The sequence below is a fragment of the Vulpes vulpes genome, chromosome X (genome assembly GCF_048418805.1).
Source record: "Vulpes vulpes isolate BD-2025 chromosome X, VulVul3, whole genome shotgun sequence".
Classification (NCBI taxonomy): Eukaryota; Metazoa; Chordata; class Mammalia; order Carnivora; family Canidae; genus Vulpes; species Vulpes vulpes.
Window position 1 is genome coordinate 42,157,571 of NC_132796.1, and position 17,412 is coordinate 42,174,982.

Consider the following 17,412-nt stretch of genomic DNA (forward strand, 5'->3'; position numbering starts at 1 on the left):
GGGGGAGTGCACTGGGGCTTCCAGCTACCCTTGACTCAGAGCCCGTTGGAGGTGTGGCTCTACGGAAATAAGGCACTCCAGCCCTATAAACACAGTCACACCCAGGAGACTAATAATAGTAACCCCAACCACCATTTACTTAGATTTATTCCTGCTACTGGCTTTTTTTTTTTCCAAAGATTTATTTATTTATTTATGATCGACATAGAGAGAGAGAGAGAGAGAGAGAGAGACAGGAGGAGGGAGAAGCAGGTTCCATTCCGGGAGCCCGATGCGGGACTCGATCCCGGGACTACAGGATCGTGCCTGGGGCCAAAGGCAGGCGCTAAACCGCTGAGCCACCCAGGGATCCCCCCTGCTACTGGCTTTATTGCACTATCTATTTTCATCTACTTACATATCTACTCAACAATCCTAATATCTCCATTTCACGGGGAGGAGAGTGAGGCTCAGACAGTATAAATGGCTTGGGGGGGGGCGGCGTTGAAGCAAGATTTAATCAAGGCAGGATGCTGGAGCCTATCCTTTTAATCTCACCTGCATTTGACAACGAGTAATTGAGCCCTGATTATTTACCTTGCACCATGATAGGTGTTGGGAAGATGCTGGTGAAACGAAAGATAAAGATTTCTAACCTTGTGTAGAAGTATGTTGGAAAAGCAAAGACAAAGAAAAGAAAATGAATAAATAAAAGAACTTCAGGGAGAGGTCAGAGTTACAAAGATAGCAAAAGGAGGTTATGTTGGTGGGAGCAATGATGGTGGGCTGTTGGTCTCTTTGAAGACAACATTTGAGCCGGGACCCAAATGACCAGAAGCCAAATGTATGAAGAGCTTGGGGAAGGACACTGACAGCCATGGGAATGGCAAGTGCAAAGGCTCCAAGGTAATGCAGAGTTTATTTTGTTCTAAAAACTCAGACATGTCCCCACGGCATTGGAAAACACACTCTCAACACTGGGAAAAGTGTGCTTCATCCCTTCTGCCACTCAACCACTCTCAGCAGCCTGGGATGATAGAAGGGTGCCCCTTCCTTGGTTTTGAGGCACCCCAGGTTGGGGGAGGGTGTGGTGTCACAGTCAGGGCCTTGGGTTTAACTGTCCTGGCTGTCCAGCCACAACTTTTCCCTCAAATGGGATGAGACTAAAATCAACGTCCAGTCTGGAGAGTGTGATCCTCAGCACATCTCCAGGGAGATCCTGATTCCTGTGACCGAGTGCATGTCTCAAATGTAGAAATCAAGGCTGAGCTGGGAGAAATTGCTCGCTTAGGAAAACACACTTCAAATGTCATCAGCTTTGCACCCAGGCTGGCACCCCAGGAGCCTTCCTTCCTCTCATCTTGCCATGCTTCCAGCAAAAAACACCTGTGCTTCTTCCCCGTTCTTCATCTAGGGCTATGCTGGTAGCTCCTCTCCTTAGAACCAGGAAACAGAGGCCCTGCACTTAAGGCCAGGGCTTCCCTAGGACTGCAGAACAGAGAATCGGACCCTGGGTGGTGACACTGTTAATAATGTCTGTCCCCATTTACTGAGCAGCTTGATGGTCACCAAGTCCTGTTCTCTCTTAGCCTGTGCGCTAATGCAGTCACATTTCCATCACTGCTAAGAGGTTTATTCCACCCACCATGATCCTTTATCTGAAAATTTGAAGAAAGAAAAGCTCTGGAAAAAGCTTTCCCATGTGTTGGGCACCATTTGGTTACAAAACCTAACCTGAGGTAATGAGACAATTTTCAGTTCTGGCTTATAGGACTTATTGTGAATGACTTTCACCTCCTTTCTTTTTTCTTTTTTTCCTTTCTTGAATAAATATTAAGGTGTTGTAATTTTTTAAAAAGATTTTATTTATTTACTTATTCATGAGAGACACACAAAGAGAGAGAGGCAGAGACACAGGCAGAGGGAGAAGCAGGCTCCATGCAGGGAGCCCGACGTGGGGATCCCAGGTCTCCAGGATCACGCCCTGGACTGAAGTGTTGTAATTTTTTTAAAAACAGGGCTGCTTCAGACCTCGCCAAGGGTGTTAAGACATACACAACTTTCTAAGATCCGAAATATTCAGAATTCTGGAAAAGTACCTAGGTTTAACCACGGCCTCGGCCACCTTTACACCTAAGGAAACTGAGTCACACTCCTCCCCAAAACCAGATACCCGCGGTTCTGAATTGAGGCAGCATCGAAAGCATTCCTATTTTGAAGGCGCAAAAAGTCTCGCCATTACCGCGCATGGTACCCCGAACTGCTAAGCCTCAAAAGCTGGGCGCCCCCGGAGATGGGGCGCCCCGGGGGCTCCACGCCAGGCCGGGAGTATCCTTGGCGGGCGGGGCGAAGGGGCTTCCGGGGCGGCCGCCACCTGGCCCGGCCCCCTCCGGCCCCGCCCGCTTCTGCTCCGGGAGGTGATTCACTCCCTCCTTCGCCCCGGGGGCCCCCTTCCCGGCCAGAGAGCGGGCAAGACGGCAGGGTGTGCAGCGTCCCCGAATCCGCGAGCAAGCGACTAGATACTCCGTGCCCCTAGGGACTCCGGCCCACCCCATGGCGGATTCCGAGCGACTCTCGGCCCCCGGCTGCTGGGCCGCCTGCACCAACTTTTCGCGCACCCGAAAGGGAATTCTCCTGTTTGCCGAGATTGTGAGCGTCCCGGGATAGGCGGGTGGGCAAAGGTGGGGTGGAGTGGCCGGACCACGCGGAGCTGGGAGGCCCCGGGTGAGGCTGGCGCAGGCCTGGAGGCGCTCCGCAGCGGGCGCGGGTGGGTGGGGTCGTGGCGGAGGCCCGAAACCAGGGACTGACGGCTAGCTACTGGGATTTGGAGAAGGTAATCAGGAGCCGCTGGGCTATGGGGTGGCGCCAGGGGCCCATAGCGCATATGGGGAGCCCTGTGGAGGGAGACAGCGCGGACACGTGGGTGGGCTCTTGGGCGAGATCCAACGGGGCTAGGAGGTGGGGGGCCTCCCGTGGCAGGGCGTGTCGCGGCCTGGGCACTGGCGGGCGGGTTGGCTGTGCGCCCAGGGGCGGGGCCTGTTGGGGTGGGGCCCTGAGCACTGGTCCTGCGGGGTAGGGAGGTCCGCCCTTTACCAGTACCAGTTCTTCCTCGCCCTTCTGTAGTGGGGCAGGAGGTCGTTAGCTATTCGGGATGCTGGGGAGCCTGGGCTGCCCGCTCCCCTCAAAGTGGGCGCCGCCTTTGATTCACTTGTAAAAGCGGTGCGACACCTTTAACAGAGCCTTGCCCTTCCCGGTGTCACTCTCACCGCTTCCCAAAGGGGTTGCCGAGGGAACCGCAGGTCCCGCCTCTATGAAGGCTCCAGAGCTGGCACCAGCAGTGCTCACAAAACACCTGGCGGCACCACTCCCTGCAGCCCGCCCCGTGCTGAAAGGAAAAAGGGGGGAAACGGAGGCACCCAACTCTACCCCTTACTAGCTAGGTGACTCCGGGCAAGTCACTTAAGCTCTTTGTGCCTCACTTTTCTATAAAATAAAGATACTAATAACAGCACCCAGCTCATTAGGTTGTTGTGATGATTAAATAAATTAGTACTTGTACAGCTCCTAGAACAACATTCGGGACACAGCGAGCACACGATAAATGTTTAGCTATTATTAGTTGTCATCTTTCTCTTCCTGGTAGGCATCTTTGGAGTTTGAGACCTCCAATTTATTTATTTATCTTTTAAGATTTTATTTATTTACTCATGAGAAATGCAGAGAGAGAGAGGCAGAGACAGAGGCAGAGGGAGAAGCAGGCTCCCTGCAGGGAGCCTGATGTGGGAATCCATCCCAAAACCCTGGGATCATGACCTGAGTCAAAGACAGATGCTCAACCACTGAGTCACCCAGGTGCCCCAAGACCTCCAATTTAAACCAATCCCTTCAGCCCTGGGAGCTGATCGAGACCCCCTTTCCCCTGTCATTCTTCCAGATACTGTGCCTGGTGATTCTGATCTGCTTCAGTGCCTCCACACCAGGATACTCCTCCCTGTCAGTGGTGGAGATGATCCTTGCTGCTATCTTCTTTGTTATATACATGTGTGACCTGCACACCAAGATACAGATCATCAACTGGCCTTGGAGTGTGAGAAAGCGGCAAGGCTAGGGAGGGGCTTGGGCAGTTGGGACGGTCCTGGTAATTCTTAATGCTGACTTCCCTCTTCTGCCCACACCTCACAGGATTTCTTCCGAACCCTTATAGCAGCCATCCTCTACCTGATCACCTCCATCGTTGTCCTTGTTGAAGGAGGAAACCACTCCAAAATCATCGCGGGGGTAAAAGCCAAGAGGCAGCTCCAAAGTCATGGGGGTGAGGGTGGGGAATGAGAATACAGGGGTCAGTTCTGCCTCTGCTTTTGGCAGAAAGTATGTGACCCATAGTAGGCCACACTCAGAGCCTGCGGGAACGTCTGGCCCAGGCTCTGGTTCTCCTCCCAAAATTATCCTTTGCTGGAAAAGGCCATGCCTTGTCCAACACAGGAACCTTTGTGGAAAGCACGAAGAGACAGCCCCTTTGTCAACACAATAGGCTACCATCTGCTAGAACTTTGTCTCAAATGTACAGTGTGAATGGTACCACTGACATGTGGGGCCATCATGTGGTTATCCTGTGTTGAGGGGTTCTCGGAGGGAGGGTGGGGTAAATTCCAGTCTCCTGGCCTTTCCCTGGGGCTCTGTGGCTTCCCAATCTGGGGTTTTAGTCAGCATCCCTGCATGGGGGGCAGTCGTTGGAGGTGGTAGATACAAGGAAGCAAGAGGCTGAGTAGGCTGACCAACCTGATCCAACGTCCCTCCCTCCCATCCCCACCCTCAGGTACTGGGCCTAATCGCTACAAGCCTCTTTGGCTATGATGCTTATATCACCTTCCCCTTGCGGCAGCAAAGACATACAGCAGCCCCTACTGGTAAGTGTGTGTGTTGGGGGGGGAGTGTTGCCTGGGGTGCTGAGGAGAGTAGGAAAGGAGTCTCCCAAGGCCATGAATACCCCTTATTGGTACTGATGGCCTTAGTGCCAATAAGTGCCATAAGCCTCAGTATTACTTGTCTATAAATGGGCATATGGATCCTACCCATGCTTTCCTCTCTTTTCCTCACTTGCAGATCCTGCAGATGGCCCGGTGTAGGTGAACTCCCTTCATTTCTCTCTGAAACCTGCAAATAACACTTCCATCGAAAGGACTCCTCCCTGCCCTTACAACACTCCCAGCCAACTCCCAGCCCCTTACTGAAGTACAAGTGCCTTTATTGGGAGAATCTGTCTTCCTGTCCTGCCAGTCCTCCCTCCTGGGTGTGGCCATCTTTATGTCCTGGGTGTGGACATAGGGCTGCCTATGTCCCCCTACCTTCTGCAGTACCCAACAGGAGATACTGTTCTGCCTGGACTATGTGCCCACTTAAGCCACAAAATAAGGGGAGGAGGGAGCCTCAGATTTCAGACTCTAGGCCCCAGGCTATGACCTGCACCAAATAAACTCCTCATTGTGTGTGGGGGGGTGGTTCTGTGGAGGGATAAATAAACAGATTGTTAAAACATGTGATAATGAATAAATTAATCTTTTGATCAAATGTGTATAAATCTCAAACATCAGGAGTGGGGAAGTCAGGGAGGAGGACAGCTGGAGCAAGGAGGTAAAGAAGCCAGGCCTGTTTTACAACAAATATTAAATTACTTCATTAACACAAACAGATGAAGGAGGAAGGGGATTTATGACTCAGGTTGGGAGACAGGATCATCTATGCTGACTTGACAATGGAGCCTTCCAGGACTACGCTGCCTTCAAGCCACAATGCAGTTCTTGTCTCTGGTCTGGCGAGGCATCCCTGGGTGCCAGCTCCTGGGGAGCTGTGGAGATGGGGATTTGGGGGTTCCAGTTGCATTGTCCTGAGCAGGCCTGAGCCTGCACAGATGTGGGGGCAGTGGGATGCGCTCTCCTAGGAAGAAGCCATCCTCCTCTGAGGACTCAGAACTGGGGCTAGAAGGTGAGCTAGAGCAAGATCCTGAGTCCGACCCCGATCCCAAGTCACACTGGTGGTGGCGATGTCTGCCAGAGTGGCGGCGGTGATGGTGGTGGTGGCGGCTGCGGTGGCGATGGGTGGGGGCCCTAGGTGGGGGACTGCGTGGCCTGCGACGCTGGGCTGGGGGTGCACTCAGGGTCCGCCGCGGGCCTCCCTCGGATACCAGAGGGTCACGGAAGCTGACGCGGGGGGTGCTCTGGCGACCAAAGGCACCATTTTCCAAGGGTGGGTCAGGCTGGCTGGGGAGTCCTGGGGGTAGCTCGGGGGGGCCGCGGAGACCCAGCTCTGGCATGGAGTGGCGGTGGGGGGCTCCCCTGAGAAAGTGGGCAGGCTCCTCAGGGCCCGCAACTGGAAAGGATGGAACAATTCCCTGTTATTGCCCCTGAGGGGATGACTGTGAAGGGCCTTCTCTCCACTTGACCCCATCAGGACTGGGAAAGTGGGAGCAAGGGTCAAGGAGGGGCAGCAAGGTGGGGGTAATTTGGGAAAAAGGAGGCCTGGGGCGGGCTCTAGGTGAGGGAATGAGAGCATGGCTTCTGATGTAAGGAGGTGGTGACATCAGCTAAGGCTGACCAAGTTTGCCAGAGAATGGGGGTGGGCCTGGGCGCGGAGGGTGGAAGGTCAAGGGTTCGGAGGAAAGGAGGAAGGATTTGGGCTCAAGAAGGAACAAGTTGAGGCCAGGGGACAGGCCTTCTAAACAGCAGGGGGTGGAGCCAGGGTTCACGAGGGCAGGTCATTTGGCTGGAGACTTGGGGATGGAGCCAGGGATGGGATGGGGGCGGGGCCAGGGCTGCGGGAAGGTGAAGGGCGTGGGTGAATCAAGGCGAGGGCCCGGGATGGGGGCGGGGCCAGGGCTGCGGGAAGGTGAAGGGCGTGGGTTAATCAAGGGGAGGGCCCGGGTTGGAGGGAGTGGGGGGACACCGAGAGGCCGCACTTGGCTTGAGGGTTAGCTCACCAGGCTCTGGCTCCGTGCTAGTTCCTTTGGTGGCGGTCTCTGCTGCCTCCTCCTCTGCAGCCGAGAAAGAGGCCGTGGAGGCTGCGAGAGGTGCAGAGACTATGCCCGCACTCCAGCTCTGGCGGCCAGTCCCCGAAGTCCCCGAACTCGTGGGCTCGGACCCCAGGCTGCAGGCTCTGGAGCAGAAGATGAGACCACGGCGTGGCAGGAAGGGGCGGCCCAGCAGGGCTCGTCCACAGTGACTACAGCAGAAGCAGCGGTCGGACGCATGCCAGTGCTGGCCTTCATACGCCATCTGGCCCTGGTCCAGGCCTGTGGGGACCAAAGACAGGGAAAACTGAGTCAGAACCATCAGGCATATCCCCAACTGTCCTGAGAGGGGCCCCTCTTGGGAAGAGGAAGGAATCTGAGGCAGGGTACCCCAAGATGCCCTCCCCACCCACAACTCTCCAGAATGGGGCCCTTCTATGGAGAAAGCAGGGAAACCGAGGTTTGGGCTTCACCCTAAAGTTCCTCATCCATTCTCTCCTGGAAACTGGCTGATGTCTTCTCCTCTTTCTTTCCCAGGGTGCCCCTTCCCAGACTGGGGGTGGGCATTGGACTCTAAGATGTGGGTCAGGCTTGGACATTAAGAGGTGGCTTCAGGGGGACAGAATGTAGGAAGTGAATCTGAAGAAGAGGCCTGGGTGGTGGGGGCAGGGCTTAGAAGGTATGGAAGGGCCTTGGTGGGAAAGGAGTGGGTCTTAGATGGTGGGGTGTGGCTTAGAAGGTAGGACAGGCCCTAGGCTGAGGGAGGAATCTCTAGAGAACAAGAGGAGTCTAGGGGTGTTGGGCCTTGGCTGAGGGAGTAAGAGGGTAGCCCCAGGGCCTGGGAATTAGAGGGAACTCTGGGGGGCCTGCAACATCGGACAGAACAAGGGGACGCAACGGAGGCAGGCCGGAGCCTCTGCCGTTGCCATGTTGCCATAACCCGCGGTAACCAGCGCAAGCTCGCCTGCCAGAAGAATATGAAAAAGCAGAGCGACTCGGTTAAGGGAAAGCCCCGAGATGACGGGCTTTCTGCTGCCGCCCACAAGCAGAGTGCCCCATCATCTCTACCCCCAGGGACTCAGAGATCAAGCAGCAGAAGCAGAAAAAGGCAAACTAGAAGGAGGAACCCAAGTACGTTTGTGGCTTCGTGTCCAACCCTCTTGCCCTTCCCTTTGCCTGTGTGCCTGGAGCCAGTCCCACCACGCTCGCGTTTTCTCCTGTAGTGCTCACAGGTTCCGGCACCGATGGCATTCCCTTTGCCCTGAGTCTGCAGCGGGTCCCTTTTGTGCTTCCTTCCCCTTAGGTAGCCTCTCTCCCCCTGGGCCACGCCTGGGGGTGAGGGGGTTACCACTTCCCAGTGTTTTTTATTCCTGAGGGGCTCACCCCAAAGTATTAAAAGTAGCTTTGTAATTTAAAAAAAAAAAAGAGGGAGCTCTGGAAGTGGGCCTAGATGTGCAGTGGTGCCTAGTGTCGTGCAGGTGGGGTTTAGAAAGCACAAGCACAATGGGGGACACTGGTGGGGGACTTGCAGTGAAGGGTATAGGGCCATGGTGCTGGTGCTAGATTGAAAGTATGGCATATAATAGAGGACCCTGGTGGGGTGGTGCTATGGCCCAGCTGTCTGCCTGTCCCCCCAGCCCAGTTTCACGTTTACCCACCAATGTGTTCCCCACAGCCATCACAGTACTCTGCGTGGCGGGCCTCATAGCAGGCACAGCAGTGGGGGCGGCTCTGACGCATAACGTAACGCTGGCCTCCTAGCGATGCTTCACATTCAAAGCAGCAGAAGTGGCCCATGTGCCAGTGCTGGCCCTCAGCCTCCGTGCACTCAGGGGAGAAGATGATCTGGGTGGGGGAGGGGAAACAGTGACACACACACACAGGCCACCTTGGCCATCAGAAGGGCCTGCCCCAGCCCTGCTCACCCTCCACTCCCATCCCCAGGGCAGAGAGGCGTGAACCTCGTCACAGGCTTGGCAGCGTGGGCGCAGGCGTTCGGCATGGTGGCGGCCACAGTAGACTTTGCCAGCATGATAGAAGTAGATGAGGTCCACCAGCAGCTCGCGGCATGTGCAGCACACAAAGCACTGTGGGTGCCAGCAGGCACCCAGGCCCGCTCGACTGGCAAACACCGCGATGTCCCCACCTCCAATCTGTTTCCCGCACTGCCAAGTGACAGAGAGACACTGCCACCAAGATGGTCAGATGGATGGGGGTCAGCCAAGACATGTCACACTTGGGCCTTCCTCTGGCAGACCTTTGTGACTGGTTACACTCGTGGGCTTTTAGATAGGCCCCACAAACACGGGAGGGTACCCTAAGACTGACCCTACTTCTGGGGGAAACCATAGAGACAGGCCCTTCTAATTGTGGGTGACCTTCAAGGCAAGTCTCGTCCTCAGGGAGCTGGGGAAATGGAAGAGACAGGCCAGGCTCCGTGGGGGAACCTCAGTGACAAACTTCACTGAGAACCTAACAGGAGGATCTAGGGTTGGGCTCCACCTACCTGGAGGGACCATGAAGAAAATTCCACCCACCATGGGGCCCTATAGACAGGCCCTGCCCCTGTGGGTCAGCTCTTAAGGACATGTCTCAACCACAAGAGGACCAGAGAGACAGCCTACACCTCACATTCACTGTGTAGAGGGAATGAATAGAGAAGGTCAACTAGGGTCTGCTCAGAGACAGACTCATAGTCAAGGGTGAGATCTAAGGAACAGGCCCTGTCCACCAGGGGGCCCTACAGGCAGATCCTGCTGGCCAGGGAGGCCCTAAGGCAAGGTCCTTGCCCAGTAGTGGGAAGTGAGGGGATGTTAGAACACTGGAGACAGACCTTGAGTGCTTAAGTGGCAGGCCGCCTCCTCCTTCCAGGGCCCGGAGCAGAGGCACTGCTCTCATTCATGGGGGGCCCTCCGGGGCTCACCTCCTCACAGACGGCTCCGGTGATGGTCACGGGGAAGATGCGCACTGTGCCACGGCCCAGATTCTCCCGCTTCCGCTGCTGGCTGAAGGATCTGAGCTCTTTCTTCTCCTCCTCTTCCAGCGCTGTGCAGTACTGTGCCTGGGGTAGGAGGGTCTTCCAGGCTCCTCCCGCCAGGCCTGCCTTCCTCCCCCCACTCCCAGAATTCACCCACACTCAAAAGGAGTTTACTTCTAGACCTTTGTAGAGGTGGTGCTTCCTGCCCGAAATTGCTACCCCTTACCTCTTCTCTCGGGGGTTCAGTCGTGGTTTTGCCCAGGAATGTCTCAATTGTCCCTGCCTATCCAGACCTTCCATGTCGGATCAGCTTACCTTTCCTCCTCTGACCCTGTCCATTTCTTTCCAGCTGCTTAGCATCTGCCCAGGCTGTGCACCTTGGCCCCCAAACTGGACCTGGCATGCCCTTCCTGTCTCCTCTCTCCTTACCTCACTGTCATGTGGGGGCAGCTGATACAGAAGCTGCTTGATCCTGTATTTTTCCCCGGGACTGTTGACATAGGGGACCTTGTCCTCTGGGAGGCAGCTGAAAAACTGGTATACCTGGGAGGACACGGGGCGGGGGTGGGGTGGGGGTGGGCAGGAGAGAACAGTTGAGACGAGGGATGAGTTGGGAGGCAGTGGGATATGGGGGCCCTATTCCCTGAGAATATTCAAGTCATCAGAAGGGACATGTTGACTGACATTCTCCATCGCCCCTTTCTCCAGGCTGGATCCTTTCCATCACCTCCCAAATACACTGCTTTGACCCCACATTTCTCTCCAGCTGCTCTCCATTGGTCTTTTACAGCAGAGTTCCACGAAAGAGTGGTGTGCATCGGCTGCTTCCACTTCCTCTCCTCTCATTGTCTCCAGACCTGACTCCACTCAGGCTTTTCCACCCCTTCTGTCCCTGCCCCTCATCCCAAGCCTTCCCGTCCTGTCCTGTCCCAATCATTGACGATGTCTACACCATTAAAAATCCTTTTCCAGGTTTCAGTCCTCATTCGATAAACCCATCAATAGCACTGGACACAGTTGATCACTCCCTCTTCCTGGAAACACTTTGTTCCCTTGGCTTTCTCGGTTTCTTCCTACCTTACTAGCTGTTCCTTCTGTCTCCCTTTTGGTTCTTCCTCAACTTGCTGACCCCCAGATGTGGGAGGACCCTTAGGGCTCATCCCTGGTTCTCTGGATTCTCTTCATTCACTTCCTTGGGAATCACACCCAACCTCCTGCCTCACACATGCATACCCCCAACCCCGTGACGTCTCCCTTGAGTTCCAGGCCATATGGCCACTCAGATCTCTAACAGGCATCTCAAACTCCAGATGGCCAAGACCAGACTTACACTCTTACTACTCAGTTTGCTCCTGCCTTGGCCTGAACCCTATTGGTTCATCCATCCATCCTTGAGGTTATCTCTGACTCCTCTTTCTCACACACCCACAAACAGATCCTTTTAGCTCTGCTTTTAAAACATCCGGAATCGGACCACCACTTGCTACTTCCACCACCAGCATAGTCTTCAGCCACTGGCCCCCTGCTTCAGCCCTCGCCCCTACAGCCTATTTTCCTCCCAGCAGCTAGAGGGAGCCTGTTAAATCCTAAAACAAACCACAGCCCTTCTCTGCTCACAACCTTTTGTTGGCTCCTCCTCCATTCAGAGTAGAGGTCAAAATCCTCTCGGTGCCCACCCCACACCAGACCTCACCTCCACCCACTCTGCCAGTCACTCACTCTGCTCCAGCTGCACCGATCTCCTAAGGATTCCTCTTGCAGGCCAAGTACACTCTTGCCTCAGGACATTTGCATCAGCTACTCCTTCTGCTCGGGTAGCTCTAACCTTGGATACCTGCATGTCATTCTTTGCCTCCTTCACAAAGCCCAAACATATCTTCACAGAGGCTGACCTGGGCACCCTATTTACAATTCTAACAGTTCCCTCCCTCCACTATTTTGTTTGCGTTTTCTCCACCTGCTGTGTCCTCAGTGCCTAGAGCAGTGTCTGACATGCAGTAGGTACTCAATAACTATTTGTTGAATGAATCAACTAATGGAGATGTGGTACACGAAGTGCTGGGATAAGACCGGAGTTAAGGAGCAGAATAGGAGTGGGGTGAACAAGGCCTGACCGACTGACTCAGGGATCATTCACTGTTCCCTGAGCATTGTGGGGGAGCTGACCACTGTGGGATTACAGAGGGGTTAGAAGGGTACATTCAGTCTAGTGTTGTCCCGGAAATAGGTTTCTGAGTGTGTGTCTTTGTGTGTCTGTGGGTGTGCGCGCATCTACTGGACAACAAGAGGGGGTGGCGGCCTCTGGTCACCTGCTCTGGCTTGAGCCCAGGAGGCACCCAGGCATACTCCTCCGAGGCACAGCCTGAGTCATCGTCAGAGATGGAGTGGCGCTGGAAGTCTGAGATTAGGCGACACATGATACGTTCCAGGTCCACAGGCACCGTATGAACAGCATGCTCTTCCCTTGGGCATTTGCAGTGCTGACAGATCTTTCTGAGGGGGCCGGGATGGGGGTCAATTATTAAGTGGTAGCTCACTTGGAAGCAGCAGCCCAAGGAAGTCCAGCTAGAGGGGAGGGACACGTAGAGCATCACCACCAAAAGATTCTGAGCCTGGATGAGGATCCGGCCCCAGGTGGGGGGGGCAGGGGGCCCAAGACTGCTGTGGGTGAGACAGGAGTGGAGGGCGTGGCTGTCTCCAGCTGGGGGTGGGGCCGTGGGGGTCTCAAGGCCATTCCCTGACTTTTACCTCTGGGACTCAGGTCAGACTTTCCTGGTGGTGGGCCTGAATAGGGGTGGAGCTCTGAGTCTGAGACTGGAGTTATAAATTTAAGGGTTTCTCCTCAGGACTGGCTTTGGATGTTGTGGGGGGAACTTTATCCCTATAGGTGGGCTCTAGTCTGTACTGTGGCTCTGAACTTGTGGGCAGGTGGAGGCTCTGAGCCTCTATGTAAGGGCCTGAATGTGCCAGCTGTGGACTCTGTGGTATTTTATGAGACATTCTGGATACAGGGCTCCAGTGGGAGGATAGGACATGGTCTGTGAGAGGAGTTCTGAACCTGAGAAGGACTGGATGTCAGTGGACAATGCTCAGGGCCTGGGACTGAGGATTCCCCTAGGGATGGGACTCCGTGGCGCCCAGAGAACATTTCTGGGGGGCGGGGCTATGTAGTGGGTGGAGCTTTCCTGGGAACAGGACAATTGGGAACGAGTCAGGGGGCGGGGCCCTGAATCTAAGCCGGAGGCTCTTGCCCCAACGCAGCTGCTCTGGTGGACAGGGCTCAAGTCTAGAGGTGTAGCCAGAGCTTCTAGGGGTTTCCCCCCAAGGGCGGGGCCCAGACAAAGGCGAGGCCCTGGGATAGTCACTTACCTCCACCCATGCAACAGGAAGCCGGGGCACTGCTCCCTGCAGGAGTTGCAGGGCTGGCCACGATCTGGGTCCTCCAACTCTGGAGGCTGAAGTGGGTGGGGGCAGACGCGGGAACAGGCACGGCGCGGGGGCGGGGAGAGAGAAGTCAACACCCTCCTCTCCACTCCAAGCCCGCGACCACACGCTGGGGCCTGTCCCACCAGGGCAGCGCTGGGCAGGCTGGGACAGCACCAAAAGCGCAGAAGAAGGAGGACACAACTGAGGTAGAGGTGGGGCAGCTGAGGCCACCTCCCCATATACCCCTTTTTCAAGGAATTCCCTTCCCCTCACCCAGCCTTGGACACATCCCACCAGCCTCTAACTCCTCCAGGCCTCAAACACCTCCCCCCAGAACTCAGAGTACTCTCCCCACCAGACCACAGAGTCCCAAATCTGGGTGTCTCCTCCCAGGCCTCATCCTGGCCCCTTCTCCACCCAGGAGGCCGGAGGCACTCCAGTTCCACAGGGTAGGAGTCTGAGGCCCCATCCTTACTTGGGATTCCCAACATGAACCCTCCCCTCTTTTCTGAATCTCAACAGCCTGTCCTCAAAACCCTGGCTTCCTCTTTTCATACCTAAGGAGTTGGAGACCCTCCCTCAGGATCTCAGGAGGCCCCTGATCCATTCAGTAATCCTGATCCCAAGAAGCCTTGGCCTTTACCCTTCATATCCTAGGGCTATTCACTCCTCTGGAACACCAAACCCAGACCCCACTTAAGAACCCCCTCCAAAGGAAGAGCTACCCCGCTAAGAAGTCAGAAAGCTCCTGGCTCAAGTAGAAGCCTGGAAGCCCTCGTTCCCCAAATCCCAATCCCCAGACCCTTAATATTCAGGCACCCCAGGAGTGTAGGACCTCACCCTTAAGATCACCTTCTGCCAAGGTACAGGGGAAGTCCCTTCCCTCAGAAGCACAGGAGGTCTTTACTCAATCCAGGACCCTAGGATCCAGTCTTTTGGCCCTCAGAATCCCCTCCCAGAATTCACATGAGAGGGGAGCCCATCAGGTCTCTGAGGGTGCTGATAGAAGTGTGCAGAGAGGTGATTAGGGAGCAGGTGCCACCAGATCTCTCTCTTCCTTAATCCACACGCTTCCAGCAGCCCTGACCCCTCTGTTCTAGGAATCTGTGGATGGGGATTCCCAGATCCTCGGTGGAGCACCTCCTCCTTATCCCAATCCCCTGCCCGCTCTCCTGAGCCTCAGTTTACCCCTGCCTCCCACTGCTGCCCCGAGTCTCGCTCACCGCGCGCCCAGAGCGGCGCCTCCTGGACCCACGCGCGAACATGGCGCGCCCAGGCAGGGTCAGACCGGGCAGGGTCAGGCAGGATGGAATCCTCCCGGCGGTCAGCCCACCGCGCGTCCGGCCTAGGAGCTCTGTTCCGTAAATCTGACACCGGCGTGGGAGGAGCGCGCCCGCATGGCCCGCCCCTGGCCCTGCACTCACTCCGGGGCCGCGGCGCCCCCTGCCTAGAGGTGAGGGGGACGCAGCGCAGGAGCGCCGGACGCGAGCGCTCCCCAGCCTTCCTGCCCTGGGGCGGGAGTCAGGCCTCAGAAGGCTGGGCCCGGAGCCCCAGGGTAACACATGGCCTCTCCCGGGATATTCTAGGGCTTGAGGGCTCTGGAGCGGAGGAGGAGGGATTTGGAAATGGTGCGCTAGGGTACTAGTATTGGCATTTCATGTCCATTTATCTTGGCTGTTTATTTGGAGGAGGGGTTAAGGCCACCTCTTGGCCCCCTACCCACTGGGGATATTCCCAGGGCCTCTTTCCCCCGAAGAATACTGCAAGAATGATCCCCAAGCCCATCGCAGTTCCAGCTGGCGCTCCCTCACCACTCATCAGAGAGGGAGCTCTTATCCACCCCCTACAGCCTCCACTCCCAAACCCTATCAGAGCCAGGACTATTTGAGATTTATGGGGAAAAGGTTAAAGTCACTGGCCAGGTTCCGAGGCCCCACTACCCACTCCCTCTCCTTCCTAACAGGCCCAGCTGTCTTGTCCCCCTAAGTCCTGAGAAATCGATTATTTTTTTTAAACAGAAGTGGATTCGCGGGTGCACATTTTATTTTTAAAATATTTTTTGTTTATTTATTTGATAGAAAGAGATAGTGAGAGAACAAGTAGGCAGAGCAGCAGGCAGAGGGACGAGAAGCTGACTCCTTGCAGAGCAGGGAGCCCGACGTGGGGCTCGATCTCAGGACCCCAAGATCACGACGGGGCCCCAACCCAGTATCACGATGGGACCTGAAGGTGGAGGCTTAAGCAACTGAGCCACCCAGCCGCCCCCTGAGAAATAGATCTTAAAGCCTTCTCTCCCTGGCTCCCATTTTTTCTCTCCAGTTAGATAGCCCTTTTGCTGAGCTCAGTCCCATAGCTGGGAGTCTCTCCTTTGCCTGTCAGGCTTCGCTGTGCCTCAGGGCTAGGAGGAGGGGGGTCCCCGACCCACAGTCAGAACTTGGGCGCCGGGCGGGGGTTTTTAATTAGGCAGGGTGATGGCAGCAGCCGGGCCTTTCAGCGTGGGCACAGGGTACCAACTCCGTACCCAGCTCCATTACGCACATCCCAGTCACTCTCCACCCCCCTCCCCCTGCCCCAGGGAGGAGCCAGGGAAGGGTTAAAGGGAATGAATTAATGAGGTAACGAGTCACCCCAGTGCTCTTGCTTCCTGGCCTTGCAGCCCAGCGTGTCTCCCAGTTCTCCAGGTTGGGCAGGAAAGGAAATGGCGAGAAGGCTGGGTCTGAAGAACAGGAGGCACGTAGGTAGGGGGAAGTCTCCCTGTGAAGTATAGGGGTCCTCTTCAGACCCCATGGGGTTTGAGGACAGGGCTCCACAGGGTCTGGGAAGGGGAGTGGCTAGTGGACCAGAATTAGAACCGACACTGGACATTCGGCGGCCGGTAGTGGGGGCAGCAGGCAGGGCTCCTCAGAGAGAGACTTAGAATGATCGACAGGTGAGGTGAGGCTTCACCGAGGATGCAGCTTGGCGTTACGCTGCTGGAGGGACGTGAAATGATGGGGTGACTTGAATGGCAGGTCCAGCAGGTCAGGGGCGGAGCTTCCTCTCGCCGCCTCTACCCCACCCCTCCTTCTTCCTCCCCCCTCCAAAAACAGAAAGACACACTGAGAAATCAGATCCGGGTGGACTCGGTGGTTGAGGAGTTTATTTAGGGGAGGAGAATTAATCCTATTTGTTCTTCCTCGGGGAGGTCTTCAAACAATACCGACGGGCTAGGAAAAGGGTGGGGGTCTGGAGGAGAGGGGGAGGGACCACAGCCAGACAAAATGGCAACACACAATCACAGGCACTACCGACGTCATAGACACAGCAGAGGGTGCAGGATAGGGACTTCAGACCGGGCCTCCAACCACCCTGGGACGGTGCGGGTGTGGAGGGAGGGGGGAGGCAAGGGAAGCGGGGGAGGGGTGGGCCGGCCCCACAGACCCGTTGGCTCTGTCCTCTGACTACCTAGCTGTCCCGTTACGGGGGTGGGCAAGGGTGTGGAGGGTGCTTCTCTCTGGATCCCACCCCTCACCCTCCAAGCCTTCAGGTCCTCCCAGGTCACCTCAGTACTCAGTTCTCATCAGGGATATTCCCGCCACCCCCCCACCCCCTGCCCACCGCTGCTAAGCCCGCCCACTTTAAAACATTTTTTTCACTGCTCTATTGGGGAGGGCTGCCCCTTCTGAAGCCACCATGAACACCCACTCTAATCCCCGCCCTGTCTAGAACCCAGACCACGACCTCACCTCAAGCTTGGCCCATTCCTGAATCCCACTTCTCGCCTTGCACAAGATCTGCCCCCTGTAGAATCAAACTCCGTCTCCTGAATATTCCTAGCTACACCCCTTCCGTACCCTCTGGTCCCAATCCAAGATCTGCCCACTCTAGAACCTCTCCCACCGTCTGGTTCAGGCCCCACCCCTCTAGAACCCAGTCCCCAGGTCCCCAGTCACACCCCTCCCATAGGACCCTGTCCTGTTCCAAATCCTGCCCACTTTGGAGGCCCAACCCCTGCCTCACTCAAAGCTCCACCCATTCTAGAACCACG

General features: G+C 55.9%; 2 protein-coding genes across 2 annotated transcripts; one reads left to right on the forward strand and one right to left on the reverse strand.

Moving 5' to 3' along the window:
- Positions 1–2,378: 2,378 nt before the first annotated feature.
- Positions 2,379–5,547, forward strand: PLP2 (proteolipid protein 2). The gene is made up of 5 exons (XM_025982436.2): positions 2,379–2,628; positions 3,914–4,066; positions 4,162–4,257; positions 4,796–4,886; positions 5,083–5,547. Exons 1-5 carry the CDS (start codon positions 2,533–2,535, stop codon positions 5,103–5,105), a joined length of 459 nt encoding a protein of 152 aa, XP_025838221.2. The 5' UTR covers positions 2,379–2,532; the 3' UTR covers positions 5,106–5,547.
- Positions 5,548–5,628: 81 nt separating this feature from the next.
- PRICKLE3 (prickle planar cell polarity protein 3) lies at positions 5,629–14,764 on the reverse strand. The gene is made up of 9 exons (XM_025982434.2): positions 14,609–14,764; positions 13,329–13,414; positions 12,269–12,452; positions 10,389–10,502; positions 9,906–10,043; positions 8,944–9,147; positions 8,641–8,827; positions 6,953–7,264; positions 5,629–6,345 (listed from the first exon to the last, which is right to left on the reverse strand). The coding sequence occupies exons 1-9, from the start codon at positions 14,648–14,650 to the stop codon at positions 5,759–5,761; spliced, it is 1,854 nt and encodes a 617-aa protein (XP_025838219.2). The 5' UTR covers positions 14,651–14,764; the 3' UTR covers positions 5,629–5,758.
- Positions 14,765–17,412: the final 2,648 nt, after the last annotated feature.